Here is a 19967-nt window from a genome sequence, read left to right as displayed (position 1 = left end):
CAAAGTACAAGTTATAAATGAGATTAGTGGCAAGAAGTTTCGAAAAAGAAATTTTTGATGAGTTGTAGAAAATGTGCTTAGCTTTCAGAAAAGAATAAGAGGCAAGCCGGAGAGAATCGAAATTTCGATGGCTAAAACATACCAGTATCATACCTACCTAAATCTTAAATTTCCTTTAATGTAATCCAATTATGATGGAATTAGCTTTCAGTTTATATTTTTGTCGGTTGTAATAAATGCATATTTTTCAGGAATACTGTGTTTACGGATATTGCTTTTCTTAAAAATCTTAAAAGATCAAAATAAACGAAATTTGTTGGTAGGTATGTAACAACATCTTTGTATAAGTAATAAATATTTTTTTACGAGTGACTTGTATTAAAATTTGTTGCATAACATCATCTAAACCCAATCCTTCCCAAGTGTCGACCTGCAATGGCCCTTACCCTAAAAAGGGTTCCTTGCTCAATTGGTTCTACACAATTCAACGTTTACACACATACATCTTTAAAAATAGTAATATATGACCAATAGAACGCCACTAATCTCATTTAGATTCCATTTCAAATACTTTTAATATAATTGCTCAGGTAAGGTAACTCTGTCTGTTCTGCCGGTTACTTCACGCTTAAACCGATGAACCGATTTTGATGTAATTTGGCATGGAGATATTTAGAGTCCCATGAAATATCTAGGATGGTTTTATGACGGTTATCATTATACACAAATCAAGCTACAATTAAATTAATTAAAATTTGTAGCTAAAATTAATATAGATTGGATAAATTAAAGATACCTTTACCAAGAATATTTTAATCACAGATTCATTAAGCTAATTGATGGGATGGTGTCCTAAAAACAAACACATATATGAAATTAAAACTGGACACCACCTAATTATAAAGCATATATTTAATGCTACAAATAATTAAATCAGTGTTTGACTCACCCGTTCCATGTGTGAAACTTATGCGCATTTCTTTATGTGTCAAAATCGCAAGTAAAACTGCAAAAATAAAAAACATTTGTCTACCAATGCGTGTGGCGGCTGTTTAAATACCTCGTTTCGGTGCGAAAAATGTCTAGTAATTTTCAACTTTATCAGCATGAGGGGGTTATCCGCAGATGGTCTAGAACGCAAAATGACTAGTGTGTTGTTTTGTTTAAATCGCAATTAGTCTACATCGCAAACGGTCTAGAACGCAAAATGCCCACTTTTTATATCACCACATTTTACATAGTTAGGTTAAGTTCGTTAGGTTGCGATTTAGGAAAAACAACACACTATAGTCGGTTCTCTTATTTATCGCCGAAAATGGTATGGCCGATTATCACTTCCCAACTCACGTTTGGCGGATTTTTATTTCGCCGAATTTTCACTTCCGAACTTTTCAAATCCGTTTTTTTCATTTCCCAACCGCACACTTACCAACTAAACGTTTGGTCTGTGTTTTATAATGCCAATTTTCAAAATGCCAACTTTCATGTCGTAGAATGTTTTAGTTGGCATAATATACACTTAGTTGTTTATTGTTTACCAATTGTTTCATTTGGTCAGACTGTACTGTACCAAAGGGGGGCCGTTTCTGGAACTTAGATTTTTTTTTGAGAAAATGAAATAAACATAGGGGTTTCAAAACACTTAGAATAATTTACAAGATTTTGTTGAAATAATCACTTTTTTCTTAATAATCTTTCCTCTAAAATCAAAAATGGCCGAGATATTTGACCCGAAAGTTGCTGTGTAATTACGTTTTTTGGGTTGTTGAAAAAAAAATAACCTCGAAGACTAAGGCGGGAGCAAAGCTCCCGCCTTAGTCTTCTAACCTAACCATATCCAAGTCGGCTCTGCCCAGGAAGGTCTTGCTCGCTCGCTTCGCTCGCTCGCTGCCACTGGCTTCAAATATTAAAATATACATTATAAAAAGTACAACAACTCGGCCATTTTTGATTGTTTGGTATGTATCTTTTTCTTATTTTGTAACTTGCCTAGTGTATGAAAAGCGAACTGTAGCTCCAACGAAACGTTATTCGTCCAAGAGTTGTTCGACCAAGTGAAATATTTGACAAATGATAAATCTCCCAAAAGTTTAGAGGCGTTATAATAATCTGCTTTACAATAATTCTACCAATTGAAACGTTGCCATACAAAAATTTGCTAATCGTTAGTTGTCAAAGTGAAACGTCGGCGAAATGTTGGTTGGCAAATGAAATTCCGCCAAAAATAGTTCTGCGAAAAGGCAGAACACCACTATAGTCATTTTGCGTTCTAGACCATCTGCGGATAACCCAGCAGGAGTGACTGGTTAGAAATCGGTTACACGCTTTCGAGTTTTGACTGATACCAGAATGATGGAAAATGTCCAGACTGACAACAGACTGATAATTACGACACGTCGCCGTTTGGACACAGAACGCAACACAGTCATTTAATTTTGTAGTCTAATAGTCTTGTAGTCTAATATGGTGACTGACGTGAGAATGACACAAACAGGTTACACGATCAGTCTCCTATCAGTTTTCTGTCATTCAAAATGGGCTGACGAATATTATCTAAAATATTTAATTTTCTTCAGTCCAGGCCATAAGTCTGTCAGTCCGAGTGTTACACGATAATTTTCTGGTCATTCTGACCAGAATGATGGACTGAACTGACGCCAGAATTAACGTGTAACCGATGTCTTATAATATTTTACAAGTTGCTGTATCTCACGAATGAATGATATGGATTAATCCATGATTTAACAATAACCAATAACTTACCCAAAGTATTTGGCCCAAAACGATAATTTCTTTATATCTAGTTGCATATTATCTCTGCTAGAAGGTTGGACATGTAATCCACGACAGTTGTAGAGGAAATTCACTCCAAATGTAAAACCAGCTAAACTAAGAAATAAAAATATTGACAGTTGGTTGATCTGAAACAAACAGAAATTGCCGGCCCGATTCGAACAATGGTTATAAGATGTCACAGCGATACGATACTGATCTGTCAGTGTCTAGAGTGACGATGACGTTTTTGGTTGAAAAGTATAAGTATAATGGTAACATTCCATTTCTAACCGCAGCTGCACTACCGGTACTGAACGCGTCGCTGTCATTGTCAATTTCCATAGTAAACTGAATAGTAATGCAGCTGTCGTTGGAAATGGACTGTCACCTTAAGAAAAGTATAAGCGACTGTGCATCAAATCACGGAAACCACTCAAAATTTGCATCACCTCACTTTGACACTCTTGTTGATAAAATGCAATTTTCTCATCAGTTTTTAAAGAATAAAGAGAGCCTTTACGAGCTGACGTGGTAAAAATAAATATGGGTTCATAACATTCTCAAAATTGCTTACCATTTTAGAGACGATATGTCTATCCTGAAATAATTCGTTACGACTACATACTCGTAGATTGCGATAAATAATCGAATACACTTTAATTAGGTAGTTACATTTTTATTCATGTCTATACATGTAGATAAAAGTACTTAAATAGCAGTAAAAATCATGAAATTGATTTGTCACGGAATTAATTGAAACAAATGAGCGAAAGTGATATTATGAAGTGAAACATTTTCGATTTTAAAGGATATTTTGTCTTTTAGTCTATCCGTTTTTTTATTATTTTCACATGAGGTAAGCGTAGGTGCTCGACGCAGTCCCAGTACATGTCATCTTGAAACTTAAGTCATTGTCAATACAGGCGACAGCAAGGTGTCATATATTGGGCATTAGCATGTCGAGCACTAGTACCTTGCTTTGTTTACAAAACTACCAAAATTATCCACATGCCTTCAAAACCTGGTAGAAGACATTGATAGACATTGGTAGGTTAAAAATACCCTAATCGACACGTCCTATTCATTTATATCCAGAGGGTACAGGCACGATGTATTTATAATCTCGCTCCTTCATACCACTTCTCCGTACTTTCATACCTACATTTGACCTAATATATGCCTTCCATGCCTTGTATACCTTTCCCTTGATGGAATAAACTAGGGATAGGGAGTCTATTACTCGGGGTTAATTTATGGGGTCAATTAATAGCGGCCTTATAATGAAGGCCTTTCATTAAAGGGTCGACGTGATTTAGTTTTTATATCGTATTCCTACTATGAATTAGCTAAGTGCTTTCGATGTTAAAAGACCAGAATATAATATAATTTTACGCAACAAAATTGCATAAATAAAAAACCGGGCAAGTGCGAGTCTGACTCGCGCACGAAGGGTTCCGTACCACAAAGCAAAAAAAAAAAGAGCAAAAAAAACGGCCACCCATCCAAGTACTGACCCCTCCCGACGTTGCTTAACTTTGGTCAAAAATCACGTTTGTTGTATGGGAGCCCCATTTAAATCTTTATTTTATTCTGTTTTTAGTATTTGTTGTTATAGCGGCAACAGAAATACATCATCTGTGAAAATTTCAACTGTCTAGCTATCACGGTTCGTGAGATACAGCCTGGTGACAGACGGACGGACGGACAGACGGACGGACGGACGGACAGCGAAGTCTTAGTAATAGGGTCCCGTTTTACCCTTTGGGTACGGAACCCTAAAAAGCAAATTTTTTTCCACACCAACGCGAGAAAGTTAACTGTAAAACATTAGAAAACAAATTCAAATGAACACTATCAAATATTTAAGATTCAAAATCATCAATTAAAAGTCAGCCATCGTGAGGAAACAACTCAAAACTGTCATGATTTCTCTTGTGGATAAAGGATGACTCACGTTAAACTGGGCCGTGGCCGGGCCGGAGTTTCCGGCGAATCGTCTTCTATGGAAAGCATCACGGTCGTGATCACTTGTCATTTCATAGAAAAGTAAGCGCCGGACACGGCCCGGTCTAACGTGAATTATCCTTAAAATGCAACTTTTTAAAGATTAAAAGGAACTTTTGTGAGCAGTACGGATATGATGGTCGTATTTGTCTACGTGACAGCGTGATAAAACGGTGTCCGTCTCTTTCTATCCCGCAGAGTTAAAAAATGACAGTTGTTTTATCATGTGGATAAATGTGGATAAAGCGATCCATAATAGGCTTGCTGGTGTGGTAAAAAATCTAATTTTCGGCCGAAAGTCAAGTTCAATTTTTTTTATATATTCTATAGGTTTCACTAGTGTTCTATTTTACAAGCTTTTATTTAAATAGCAATGTTTGTATGTATGTTGGGGTTAAATCTTGCAACTTAAATTAGACCTATTACATTTAGCTACATTATGCAAGTTAGATGACAATGCAATGTTATGGTACCATCGAGCTGATCTGATAATAGCCACAGGAGGCGGCCATAGAAACTCTGTGATAAAATAGCACAACCTAATTTTGTGATTAAGTTTGTTAGGATCGTCTCGATGAGTATTAGTTACCTGTTGAAAGAAAAGTACAGTCAGCGATACAAGCTTGTATCAAAATTTAATTTTTTAACTAATGACTTTTCCAGTTATTAACTACGAGTACATCGTTCCCCGCGCACACATTAACACAAATAAACCCCAAACTCCAAGTTTTCACCTACCCGCTTTAAAATAACAAAGAAAATATCTCATTCTACACATCCATATTTCATGAGGCGAACCCGGCACAGATGGTGGGAGTGTTCGCTTCATTGAGTCGGGCTACTGCTTTACGTTCTCTGTGAGGACTGTAGTATTCGCTTCATTGAGTCGGGCTACTGCTTTACGTTCTCTGTGAGGACTGTAGCACCTGTGGAAAGGTAACGTGTAGGAATGGGGAATTTGGAAAGTCGGACCAAATATATTAACGTTCTTGAAGTTAATAAAACGGACAAGTGCGAGTCGGACTCGCGCACGAAGGGTTCCGTACCATTGCGGAAAAAACGGCAAAAAAGTCACTTTTGTTGTATGGGAGCCCCACTTATATATTTATTATATTCTGTTTTTAGTATTTGTTGTTAAAGCGGCAACAGAAGAACAGTCAGCAGCAGAAGTTGCTAAGCGCGGGCGATGTGTTCAAAATGATCTTGACGCGACTTTATTGTTAAGAGAATAAGAGCGTGTCAAAGTAATTTTGAACACCTCGCCCGCTTAGCAACTTCTGCTGCTGACTGTACATCTGTATACATTTTAACTATCTAGCTATAACGGTTCATGAGATAACAGGCTGCAGACAGACTAACAGACGGACAGTGGAGTCTTAGTAATAGGGTCCCGTTTTTACCCTTTGGTTACGGAACTCTAAAAACGACATTACAGCTGAAATAACCAATAAAATGGTTGTGATATACGAACAGACACACGGACGTGAAGAAACTATTAGGTTTTCGTTCTTGGCATTTTGGCTACGGAACCCTAAAAATAGAAGTAAAAACGTGATTGTGATCTTGAGTTAAATTTAGTGGTTAAAATAAACTTGTATGAATTATTCTAATGTATGTACGAGTAGGTACGGAAAACTCAAATACACGTGTTTTGACTTGACCGGTTTTTAATAAAATTTTATTATAAAATTATGTCATCAGCAGAGAAATTTACGGATAAAATTTTTTAGAACGTGAATCCTTTATTTATTTTAATTTCGGCCTCACCTATTTGAACCTTTTTCGATAATCCTTTATTTTTAAGTGAAATATGTTAAATCTGCCAGAATCAGGATATACGGCCGCAAACAGTGGTTGGTGCGTTTTGATTTTTAAATTCATTTCTTTTTTAAACGAAAATCCAGAATAATATGGTTTTAAATATGTTAAATACCTACCTAAGAGTATTCTTTGATCTTCAATGTTCATATTTTTCTATACAATGTGTTAGCACAATTTTATCGGTTACACTCAACAAAACGATTAGCTTAGCACCTACAAAACTGTAATAAACAGTGCCAAATCTGTACAGTCGACTATAATACAAAGAGATGTGTCCACTTTTTCACCTTACTGCATTGTAACTAATAAAGTGAAAACTCGCATCTCTTTGTAGTCGACTGTACACAAAAATACAACAAAGTATAGGTATTTCCTCATTGGTACCAACCCTACACGTCCAATTTTATAACATCAGATTAACCTAATTTTCAGAAAACGACAAAATTCCCACACATAATACCACCCCTTACGACCTTTTGGTACTCGAGTAGAGAAGGGTCGAGCGATTCAGTTTATTTATTCCCGTTAATTTGATCGAAATCACAGCTCGGAATAGCCCCCTTTAAATCTTATTGGTTTGAACGGATTGCGCAGGTAAAATTTTGGGTTTGACTGGAATTTGGTGGTTTTGGAGTTGGTTTAATTTGTTTATAGTGTGTAGCTTTCAAATAGAGCTCGACGGCTAATCCTATTGTCTATTGTTAAGTAAAACCGCTCGTGCCACGTGCCACAACCACCTGCGTAAAAAACACTTTAAATTTAGTGAACCCACTAAACGGTGGATTAACCACACAATTATAAAATCACTAAACCAAAAATATCTTACCAATTTTCAACTTTATAAAGCTAGCATTAAGGTTCATCTATACAAGCATCAAACTATACAACACATTGGGCATTTATATTATAACCCGTATTACATTACATTAAGGTTCAAAATACCTCATTTTCTTACATGTATCATTGGAAATATATTAGGAATTACTTCCCCTAATTAAATTTGTTTGAGCCTTTTAGTTGGAAAAACTTTGAGGTTCGTCCCATGGCGATTGAGGTTGGTTTGTTTGTTCGGCTTAAATATATGTAAGTAAACCGAGTGGTCAGAAATATGTAGTCATTTTTATAGGTATTTAACTGGCGGCTTCGCACGGGAAGTAAATATTAGTAGATTGTGTTTTCCGTCAAGGGCGTACATTGAATCCTGAATGAAGCGACGGATTCTACAATAGAATTCCGAACGTAGTGAGAGATTCAAGTGTTAACGCCCAAGACGAAATAATTTTGATACCATGTGACACATACCTACTGCTTTTCACATCAACTATGAGGAAAAAAATCTTTGTGTTGACACAATCTGTGATGCTTAAACAGATTATTAAAGCTAAAAATATAAAGTGCAAAAAAATGTAAAAATAGTGTAATAGAACTGAAAAGTGTTACTTTGATCCCTCCTAGCAGGGACAAAAAGTGCCACTTTGATGCCTCCTAGCAGGGAAGAAAAAGCTCTTTTCCGAAAAAGTGGTGTGAAAATGTATTATTTTACTTAAGTACCTAATTATTTTCATTAGCTTAATGTATTGGCTATGGGACATATTTTTGAGTATGTTGTGTGCATCCATATTTTTACATTTGACTGTGCACATCACACGCACTTCGAAAACCCATTCCACAGAAAACAACATTAACATCAACAATCGTGTTAACACTGCGGGTCAAATTACCCCTAATCGGGGTAAACTACCCCTGGTCGGGGTAAACTACCCGATAGTATAAGGGTTATTGGAGGTGATTTATAGTTCGGGTAATTTTATGAAGAGAGTTTGTTGAGAGTTTATTTCGTTATTACTCCATAAGCGGTTTTCAAATAGTTTAGGGTTAGTTAGTTCAAGTAAATAATTTTGGAGTTTCGTAGTTTTTATAATATGTGGGTGGCAAATTGATAAGCATACAGGCTTATGTTATGGTATACGGTCAACGTAGCCTTTGGACAACTACAATTCAATTATTTCAATTCCCATTTGACTTTCTACCATCTTTATAGTATTTTGCGGCAGCTTACTAAAAATAAAAGAATCTAAAATCATAAAGGCCCATAGATGGACTGACTAACATACAGACAATAATTATGATCTTAAAAACTAAAATAATTTTAGCGACACCACAGTTTTTTGATGCGTCACCTAATTCTGGTGTAGGATTCGGCAGATTCCCACGGAACCGCCGAAATACATCACCCTTAGGCCAGAAATCAATGGTTAAGTATTAAGGGATCCTGAGGTCTTCTAGGTAGCCTAACCCCAAGAATTGGCACGGAAAAGTCAAATGGCACTTCGCTTTCATTTTAGTAGGTAACTAGAGTTTTACGATACTTAGCGACTGCGAGCGATTCAAATGAGACTAGTCCTCAAAGGGATTTTCACTTTCTAACTTAAACTGTGTTTAGCTCTCTATGTTTGATCCGCGCATTCCTAATCCGGATCAATTCGGTTCAATCCGGAACGTTCCAGTTTAAACCGGACAATCCGGACATTAAGCTATTTAGAGCTTGCGTCATTGACGGAATTGTGTATCCAATTTCGACTGCTGGCTATATGCAAACTGGGGCCCGTTTCTCAAAAGCTTGTAACATGTGATACAAGTGGAAGTCCCTTTCTAACAAAAGCTACCAAAAGGTGTCATCCGCTTGTATTACAAGTTACAAGATTTTGAGAGATGGGCCCCTGGTGAGGGAATTACAAGCTACGACCAAGAAGTAGATAGTAATTGAATTACTAAAGTCAATTTGGAGAAAACTGTCTGTAAGGGAAGACCATCTACAAGCTTTATCTCATACGTTTGTACAATCGCCATCAGATATATCGTAGCGGCCGATGTGTTCAAAAATATCTGAACTCCCACTCTATAACGCCTTGACAATAGATGCGTGTTCAGATATTTGTGAGCACCTTGGCCGCTCCGATGTATCTGATGGCTACTGTGCATATACTGCTGCTGCTGCTGTGCTGTGTGTGTGTATTTATGTATGGGCCACTAGTTGCCTGAAATAAAGATTTTCATTTATTCATGTACCTACTTCACTTATAAGAATTAAATCCCCCCTAGATTTAAATCTTCTCGAGGCAGAGGTGTAGGGTTGGAGCCGGTGTATTAGCTTTATTTGACGTTCATAAGCGCATTGTAATATGCCTGAATAATAAACTATCTTCATCTTTATCCGATCTTCTTAACATTGATCTTACTTTCAAAGATCTTACTTACGTTGGGATTTGCAGCAGTCACGCGCTTGCAGCGTAATTAACTGAGTAGTTAAAAAAAACCGGCCAAGTGCGAGTCGGACTCGCGTTCCAAGGGTTCCGTATATTACTCAATTTTTACAATGTATTTTTATACGTGAAACGCGAGTGAATTGCCATTAAAAAACCCGTAGGGGTCTGATCAAATACTAAGTAATTAGTCCGACTCACGCTTGACTACATATTTCTAATAGGTTTTCCTGTCATCTATACATAAAGACCTATTTAATGTATCTTTTTCAAAATTTTAGACCCAGTAGTTTCGGAGATAAAGGGTGGTAATTTTTTGCCTATTTTCTTGAATTACTTCTAAACTGTATATTCTTAAATTATAAAAAAAATATATTTAAAATTCTCACATTAGGCTCTTTCATTTGATATGTAACACGATATAGTTTGAAATACTTTATTTTTCCATTTTCTCATTTACCCCCCAAAAGTGGCCCCCATGTTTAAAATTCATTTGTTTACGTTACATGTTCGTCTTTGGGTTACAATCTTACATATTTGTACCAAATTTCAACTTAATTGGTCCAGTAGTTTTGGAGAAAATAGGCTGTGACAGACGGACAGACAGACAGACAGACAGACAGACGCACGAGTGATCCTATAAGGGTTCCGTTTTTTCCTTTTGAGGTACGGAACCCTAAAAACAACGGGTTGCCCTCCGGGAGTGCCGGCAGAAGTGAAAACTCAATGACATTGTAACAGTTTTTCGATCAGGTCACGTGTCCGTCTTACGTACGTCTTACGAATCTTACGGTCACGTGACCTGACGCGAATTAAACATTTTTTCCCCATCACAAAAAGTGCACAGCGCCACTAAAGAAGTTTTCACTTCAAAAAATCTGTTCAATAAATTTGTTTGCTTCCGCCGCTTCGGCCAATCGGCATCGTCCGCGTTACTTTTGCGTTGCGTTTTCGTTTCACCGGTTACCCAGAATAACCTTATTTCACTTCACTATACAGTTGAGCACACACCGGATCAATCGTACGAACAGTCCATCAATCTATATCCAATCACCTTTAGAAAGTAACAAATACTATATAAAATCCATCAACATACAACCTTTTCACACTGAGAATAGGAAACGCGTTTAATTTTGAACTTTACGGTCTAAAGAATAAAGATTAAAGGTAAAAAATGTTTAAGTTAATTGAGAATGTTTAAGTGGTGCATGAATTTGCTTTGTGCTTTTCAATTAAAGAGAATGTGTAATGTGTAAAATGTGTAATGCCTTTGTTCAGAGAAACGCTTTTAGAAATGGACTCGGTAATGTGAATAATGTGATAATGCTTTTTAGAGGTCCTTGGGAAAATATAAATATATTATGGATGCTACAGTAGATAGTTAATCATATGTATCGGATCATCGTGTTACCGTTACATTATGGGCGTAAGGTGATAAAGATAAAGATAAAAAATAGTTTATTCAAGTAGGCATATTACAATGCGCTTATGAACATTAAATAAACCTTTACCGGCTCCAACCGTACACCTCTGCCCCGAGAAGATTTAAATCCCCCCTCAATTGGAGGAGGGTATCCCAATATGGGACCGGCAATAAACTCGGCGGGACACATCTTTTCAAAACATTATTACATCTTATAATTAACATGCATTACGATTAATTAAGAAAAATACAATTTAAATTACTATGAAAAATGTATTTACTGTTCATTACTTTTCTGGAATAGGTACAATAGTTTTTGTAGGGACGAAACGGCCATACCACAATTTGGGTGTAGGTACGGTCGAAAAGATTAAATTATAACCCATTTTTTGCCTTGTCACAGTGACAATCAATATGAATGTCGCTAGAGACCTCATACAATTGTCACTGTGAAAATTGTCACTATGAAGGTAGAAAATGGGTCATAAATTAAAATTTTCGACTGTACATACTAAAGTGTAGAGTTTGTGAAGTTAGAGTTTGTAGAGTTAGGGCATTTAGAGTTAGAAACTTGGCTGTACATGAGATCTGATAACTTTTTGAGAGTGCTATAGTATTAGCGTAGCCATAGGTACGGTCTCGTCTTGGCAAAATTTTAAATGGAAACGTTTTTGGTGGGATATCATTTCGCATTGACTTGAACAACCTGTAGGTCACTTGTTGATAATGAGGTCGTTGTCACCACCAAGGCTCTCCATTCTGCACGATTTTCCGCCTTCCTGATAGGCGCCTGTAGATCCCTGGCAGGCCTTCGTTACAGTGTCCACCCAGCGGGTTGGTGGATGTCCACTACCGCGTCCTCCATCCACTATGCCAACCATCATGCGCTTTTCAAGGTTGATAACGTAACTACGTACCTCTCGTAACTACGTACCTCTCGTAACTACGTACCTCTCGTAACTACGTACCTCTCGTAACTACGTACCTCTCGTAACTACGTACCTCTCGTAACTACGTACGTCTAGTAGAGTGTCATTCTATGGAACTTGCTAACTATGTAAACAAACCGCCATATTGAAATTGTCTCTGAATGATGAATTTACTAGAGACCTTTGTTTACATAGTTAGCAAGTTCCATAGAATGACACTTTAACTTCTTGTATAAACAAAGACATAATAGACAAAGGATTAGCCGGGGTCTATTAAGGGGCCCACTGATTACCAGTCCGCCTGCAGTCTCTGACCTTATCGGGCGGCCTGCCGTCCTACACCAATAACGTCCACAATCATAAGCGATTATTCATCATCATCATCATCTCAGCCATAAGACGTCCACTGCTGAACATAGGCCTCCCCCTTATCGGCGATTATTGCCGGCCGGCAATGGTCTGCTGCCACCTCTGCGACTACAGACGAGTCGTCAGTTTCCCACCGTACGGCCGCCCGCCGGCAATAGCTACAAACTATAACTACGGCCGCGTTTCCTAATTAGACAATTTCTTTGTTGCAGCTCAACGCACTACACCGGACAACACGACGGTCCAGCAAAGCTTGGCTCTGACGATATCTCGAGAGGAGCTTGGTGGTGAACTGAAATGCTCCGTCTCATCAGATGCTTTGGACGAACCGATCGTGAGACGAGTCAAGCTTGATGTTAGAGGTAAGCCAATTAGTTTACTAATTATTAACAGCCTGCCAGTGCCAGGCCGAGCTACGAGCTTAGCCGATAACACCGGCTTTTCCCATTCGTAGCGAATAACGCCTACGAATAGAGAAAATCATACTGGCGACATCATGGTACAGTAAACTCATTCGAAGAGAATGAGTTTTCAAACGGAGGTTTTGGAAATGTGTGGTCGAAAAGAGCAACAAAAGAGTGATTCTGAAAATTTTAAATTAAATTAAGTCCTTGGATAAAGTATGCAAACTGATTGTTGCGAAGATGTCACCCCTTTATTTGTGTACGTAATTGTGTATCTGGTTGAGCCATCTGAGAGGTATTATTATAAGCCCACAAGTATACAATAATTTATATAGTACCTATGATCTAATTGCATCAGTAGTATACAGGGTGTTTGGTACATTTGGTACAGATAGGTAGGTTGAGTGAGTCATTTTCTATCTTCTCAGGCCTAGAAATTTTTAATGTGGTGCTTAAAAAAATTTTTTACCTCCGCAGCTCGAACAAGGGTACTTTGCAGAGTGAGACAAAATGTCATTCAAGTGACCTTTATAGACAAATGTAATTTCAACATGCGGGGTCTAATACAAGTTCGATATACTTGGGTTCTATTATCTCTGTCCCTCTAGGTATGTTCTCACTGCTTAGGGTGAAAAATTTTGTGTACTACACGAGATCAAAGTTATTTACATCTCGTGCGCTTTTGAATCCCTTACTACGCTCAAGATTCTAAATTAGAATATTATTATAGAATCTTTCGCTTGCACGGGACTCAAAATAAGCACTCGAAGAAATATCAAACTTTGATCTCTTGTTGTACAAATAACTATTTCACTTCTATGACAGTTTTTTGTAAATTTCTAATTTTTACTTGAGCAGTAAAAAAAACATGGCCAATTTTTTTTTGTATACATGAGCAGATAGCAAATGACTCAACCAATCTGCCGTTTTAATTTGGCAAACGATGTACACACCCTGTATAGATTTGAATTTGATTATGTTCTGCAGAATCCAGCCGCGAATTAGCTCACACATCACAAATCTCACTCCCAACTTCGTTCCTAAATCACCAGCTAGTTCCTAATAGGTATTAGCTGAATTAAATGAGTTTTTCCTTATCCGGATAATTGCGACCATTAATAACCCCGTATCTCTCTTAATGAAAATTTATTCCGTTGCTAAATTAAACTGGAAAAAGTCGAGGTTAAGGAGCAGTCGGGTCATATCTACGTCATAACGTCTTAGAATATAATTTTTCTATTTTAATTAATAAATCATTCTTCATCCACCCGCCATTTCGGCCTAAAGATGTTAAAAAACTAATTTAATCCCATTTTTATTTCCTTAGAAGATTATTTATGTTTCAAAGAATCCTTTCTTAGTGGACTTTCACTAAATTTGAAGAATTTCAAGTTTCCATTTTAATTTGGTATCTAAGTAACGGAACTCTTTTATGTAACAATGTTCAATACCTAGTGTAAAAACCAGAAAATACCAAAAATTTATTAGCATCCAATCTTAATGTTTTCGGCAATGGATTTGAAACATTATTCTGGTTTAAATTGTATGATGACAATTCTTTTTGGAAATAACTCGTACCGTCTAAAATTATTAGATAGCCAATTGATTAAAACATTATTGAGAAATATTTGAAAGTAAATGTTAGTTCTTTATGTAGGATGAATAAGTAGACTTTTAATTATAAATTATAATATAAGACTTTAATCAAGAGAACATTCTAGGACCGAGACATGATAAAATAGACAAAACGATGCAATTAATGTAGTCTTGATTACATCAGTCTCAACCTCAAGACAAAGTTAGACAAATCCCAGACTCAAGTCCTGGTCCTTTCTGAGGGCGTGGGTTCGTATCCCACTTCTGACACCATGTAGTAATATAAATAAGTAGACTTTTAATTATAATTAAGACTACTATAACTAAGAGAACATTCTAGGACCGAGACCCTTTACTCATTACCTTACAGTGGCGGCCGATAAAAGCCGATTCCCACCGGCTTGCCTGTTTTTGGACGTTTGAGCAGAGTTGTAAAGGAAATATGTAAGCCAAATTAGCCCCGGCTTGTCTATGGATATGTATGACGCGCCGCCATCGACATTGTTACCTTAAAGAAAAATTGAACTTAATGTATGAAAACAAAAGTTACACACGTAAATGGCAACAAAACTACATACGTTATCTCTTTTCCCCCCTCTCCCTTAACCGTTTAATCTAAGACGTACAACCTAACAGATAATGAAGCCAATGGAGTGCAAATAATTACATTTTATTTCACGAACACTGCAACAAATGGCCCCCATCCACCGAAATTATCATTCCTACAGATCATTGCCAACAACTCCTTTCGGAGCCCCTTCTCCCCAATTTTATAAAATCTCGGCCTCAACGATGTTAACATTTCTCTTTGTAGAATTTACTTTATGATTGCTGATAATATTTTTTTCTTTTGTGCTCCGTTGCTTTGTTCTGTTTTTTTTTTTGATAATTATTTTGTCACGATTAATTCTGTTTTATCTCGCGAGAGGAAGGTTTTTGAATTTTCTTTATATTACGAAGCTTTAGAAATTGTAAGTGTTTTTTGGAAATATTTTGATGCGCTTGTTTTTCAAAGGTAAATAGGTAACAATAACAACATGGATTCCATTCGGTAGGTACTTAGAGCATTTAACTGGAGTGGCTATTAAGAGCTTACCCCTCTGCCGAAAAACTTGCACATTGTGCAAACTTTTGCATGGACTGACATGGCTATTTGTACGTTACGTACAAATCATGTAGAAATAGCAATACATCTGATGTCCCCTCGCCCGGGCAAATCCTTTATAATTTCAGGATTTTCTACACAGCACAGAACTTGGCACCCATATAGATCTCAATTCTTTTGTTAGCAAGTCAACAACGACACATATTCTTAATATTGAACTTTGGCTCTCATTTCACATTTATGTTTTTGTTGGGATATTAATATTATATTACAAATTTAACGTAACAGAGCTTACATTAAGAATATTTCCATTTTGGCGCTATGTAAACCATTCGAATTAAATAATTACCTATCTGAACTTTGAACTAAAAGAGAAATACAGACAGATTAATAGGTACTTAGTATAGAATTTCCAACAAAGTAAAGACTAGGAAGTTAAACACAAAATTAATAAGTTAAACACAAAAAGACTTAATTACAATGAACCCCAGACTTGCAAAGTAATTCTCAATTTAATCGACATGTTACAAAGTACATTCTCCGATCCCTCTCTACAATGTATCGACCCCCGATATTGCAAGGTGGTAAAACTCTCGACCTCCATTAGGTTTAGTGCTGGGACAATGGTTATCGATGGATCGTGCTTACATAAAACCGGACTTGATTTTGTATGGCTCGTAGATTTACGTAGAAACAAGATATGGGTTTGTTGGGTTTATGATCGGATTTTTACGGTTCTACCGGTTAGTCTCTTGAGCAATAAGGATAGAGCTATTCATGTGAATGCCATCCAATTAAGATTTATTTTACGTATTTTTTGTTACACTTTGAATGGCGGTGTAGGTATTCGAGTGTTTCATTTCTTAAAACTAATTATTTAGGCAAATCAGTAATAAATAAATTATCTGTTTAAAATTTCACAAAACAATAAGTTATATAATGTATACAGTCAGCAGAAAATATCGTCAAGAAAAACAATTTGAGCAAAGTAAAGTATTTGAGCAGTTTGGGGTTATCACTGACTTATGCACATTATTTTCCGCACCGACGCAAACAGTGATCATTTTATTACTTCATTAATAAATATTCCAACAAGCACTTCGATTTACTGCATGGTTTCTAGAAGATAATTCATTACTTTATGTCTTTGTGTTTCATAGATTAATAATTGTAACGAAGCAACGGATACATCGAACAGGGCAGACCACATATATTTATCATCAAAACCTGCTAGAACCAGTCCAAGAAAAGTTTGCGGCGAATTTGAGAGCCCACGCGGTGCAAGTGTTATTTATACGTCATAATTTAGTAGAATTTTGACGTTTAAAATAACACTGGCACTGAGTGGGCTATCAAAATCGCTGCAGACTTTTCTTGATCTAACTCTTACAACATGCATATTCACAGTCTTGTCAAATAACATCGATACTATTATTTTTAATCGCCCTATTATCGATACGTGGCCCGCCCTGGCCCACTATCTCGCCACTTATTAGCTATACATTCTGGCAATTTATCGGGTGGCTGAAAATTGGCCCGGGCGCCTAAGTGATGGTGTAATGCCGTGCCAGCAGGGCCGGCGTTGACAGCTTCAAGTATACTTTTATTAAGATTTTATCAAAATCATAAATTGATCTAGTTTTAGAGCCAAATGTATGTGCCGTAAAAAGCATTTTTTTACGAATGACTTAAAATTAGCGCCAGATTTGTTTCGTTCATTGCCAGAGGATATTTTGACATTTTATTACGAGTTGGTGTCTTAATGGTCCGAGCGCCTAAGTGATGGTGTAGTGTCATGCAAGAAGGGCCGGCGTTGACAGCTTCAAGAATACTTTTCTTGTGACATTATCGAGATTTATAAATTGGTGCAGTTGTTAGACCGAAAGACATGCGATGAAATTCACACGGTAGCTTGTTAAAAAAGCATTTTTTTACGAATGGCTTAAATTAGCGCCAGATTTGTCTCTTTTTTTGCTAGAGGATCATAATAATGCTTAGAAAATAATAGTAAAACTTATATACATAGAAAACGTCCATAACTCAGGAACAAATATTTGCGATGAACACAAAAATAAATGCCCTTACCAGGATTCGAACCCGGGACCTCCTGCTTCGTAGGCAGGGTCACTACCGACTAGGCTAGGAGGCCGTTATTTTTTTTTATTATATAAAAAAATACTCGTATCATTTTATTCAGTTAAATTAAACAGTGTAAATTAAATAATGAATTAATTAGTGTAATTTATTTATTACTGTTTCATTTACAGTCCGCCCCTGCCCAGCTCCCCTGCAATATACTACAGTGCCCAATAAAGTGATAGTTACTGTCGGAACTTGCCCGATTTTAGATTTCAATGTTAGTTCCTGAACTAATCTGTAGTTAATGGTGTTTGATAGAGGGCTGCACTGTCTAGTGGGAAATTATAAATTAAATATTAACACCGAAACGAGAAAATATTGAAAATTTACCATGTTAATTTTTTTAAGCGATCATCATTATATGAGGGCATTTATCATTTATAGCGTAAATAACGATTTATTATGTTAGCTAAAATGTTTTTACAAGCTTTTATTTAATTTCACCTGACCGTTGTACGTGTGTAATTACATCTTGCAAGTTAAATTTGATCCACTTCCCGGTTTCCGATTGTGCTGAAATTTTGCATGCATGTATAAATCGGATGACAATGCAATATTATGGTACCATCGAGCTGATCTGATGATGGAGACAGGAGGTGGCCATAGGAACTCTGAGATGAAACAGCGCAACCTAATTGTGTTAGGGGTTTTTAGAATTGTCTCGATGAGTATTAGTTGTCTGTCGTAAGAAAGTACAGTCAGCAGCAGTCGTAACAAAACCTTGTACCAAAAATGAATTTTTTGCCAAAAACTTATTTTTACTTTACCCAAAACCATAACCAATAACATCACAAAGTTATGTTATACACTTCCCTAAGGGCAAACGATCTACATTAATAGGTTGGTTTATTACTGTATCGGGTGTCAGTTTACAAGCGCCGAGGGAAGGCGCCGGAACTTAACAATATTGTTTACAATTTTAGCGACGCCATCTTGCTATTATGGCTTGTGAATTTATTGCTCAAATCAACGCTCAAATTTGCCAATAACTGTAATTTAACACTTTAAGGGGCCCACTGATTAACAGTCCGCCGGACGGTATCGGCAGTTAGAACAAAATTTTGACAGTTCCAAACAACTGAGAGGCCGATACCGTCCGGCGGACTGTTAATCAGTGGGCCCCTTTAAACTCTCGCGGTTTGTACATATATTTTATTACACAAACGGGTCTACCGCAATCTAGACACGCGGCAGCGTGTCAAGCCAAGTTCAAGCAAAGGAACTGGCTAGCCAGCGCCGAGTGTAATATTACACGAACCACTTGGTGCCACTTTTGACCCTTCTATAACTCAAAACATCTTTGACGTAAACACATAAAACTACGTGTGTTTGATTATATCCATAAGGATATCTAGAAGCCCAAATTTCATGAAGCTAGCTCAAACGGTTATAAAGGTATGAAGGTCAAAAAGTCGTAAATTTTAAGACTGACTTATGACTTATAGTACCTAAACCTAACCTACTTCCAGATGACCTAGAAGGATGAAATTTGGAATCCAGCTTGGTTATTGTGTGTAACCGTAGGAAAAAATCTAAAAATAAAATAAAGTTAAAAAATAGGGGGGGTCCCCATACAAAAAAACCACTTTTTATTGGGACTGACATATAAGTACCTAAACCTAACCTACTTCCAGATGACCTAGAAGGATGAAATTTGGAATCCAGCTCGGTTATTGTGTGTAACCGTAGGAAAAAATCTAAAAATAAAATAAAATTTAAAAATAGGGGGGGTCCCCATACAAAAAAACCACTTTTTATTGGGACTGACATATAAGTACCTAAACCTAACCTACTTCCAGATGACCTAGAAGGATGAAATTTGGAATCCAGCTCGGTTATTGTGTGTAACCGTAGGAAAAAATCTAAAAATAAAATAAAGTTTAAAAATAGGGGGGGTCCCCATACAAAAAAACCATTTTTTATTGGGACTGATATAAGTACCTAAACCTAACCTACTTCCAGATGACCTAGAAGGATGAAATTTGGAATCCAGCTCGGTTATTGTGTGTAAACGTAGGAAAAAATCTAAAAATAAAAAAAAGTTAATAAATAGGGGGGGTCCCCATACAAAAAAATATTTTTTTATTGTAGCGTTGGAACCGTTACAAGCAGATATTTGAAACTACCCCAATATATGTA

General features: G+C 36.7%; 1 protein-coding gene and 1 long non-coding RNA gene across 9 annotated transcripts in view; one reads left to right on the top strand and one right to left on the bottom strand.

Annotated features, from left to right (window-relative positions):
* LOC134675839 (hemicentin-2) overlaps positions 1–19967 on the top strand; it is a 665006-nt gene that overhangs the window by 562446 nt on the left and 82593 nt on the right. For all 8 annotated transcript variants that reach the window (XR_010099813.1, XR_010099812.1, XR_010099811.1 and 5 more), the window contains exon 6: positions 12797–12946. Coding sequence is in view for 5 of the 8 variants with exons in the window: in XM_063534133.1 (XP_063390203.1) it covers positions 12797–12946 (150 nt within the window). In the remaining 3 variants the exon portion in view is untranslated. The remainder of the gene's footprint in view (positions 1–12796; positions 12947–19967) is intronic.
* On the bottom strand, positions 779–2956 carry LOC134675957 (uncharacterized). The gene is made up of 3 exons (XR_010099829.1): positions 2764–2956; positions 950–1006; positions 779–852 (listed from the first exon to the last, which is right to left on the bottom strand). It is a non-coding gene; the product is annotated as an uncharacterized LOC134675957 (long non-coding RNA).

The sequence above is a fragment of the Cydia fagiglandana genome, chromosome 23 (assembly GCF_963556715.1).
Source record: "Cydia fagiglandana chromosome 23, ilCydFagi1.1, whole genome shotgun sequence".
Classification (NCBI taxonomy): Eukaryota; Metazoa; Arthropoda; class Insecta; order Lepidoptera; family Tortricidae; genus Cydia; species Cydia fagiglandana.
Note: the sequence above shows the minus strand (reverse complement) of the source record. Positions and strands in the feature narration are given on the sequence as shown.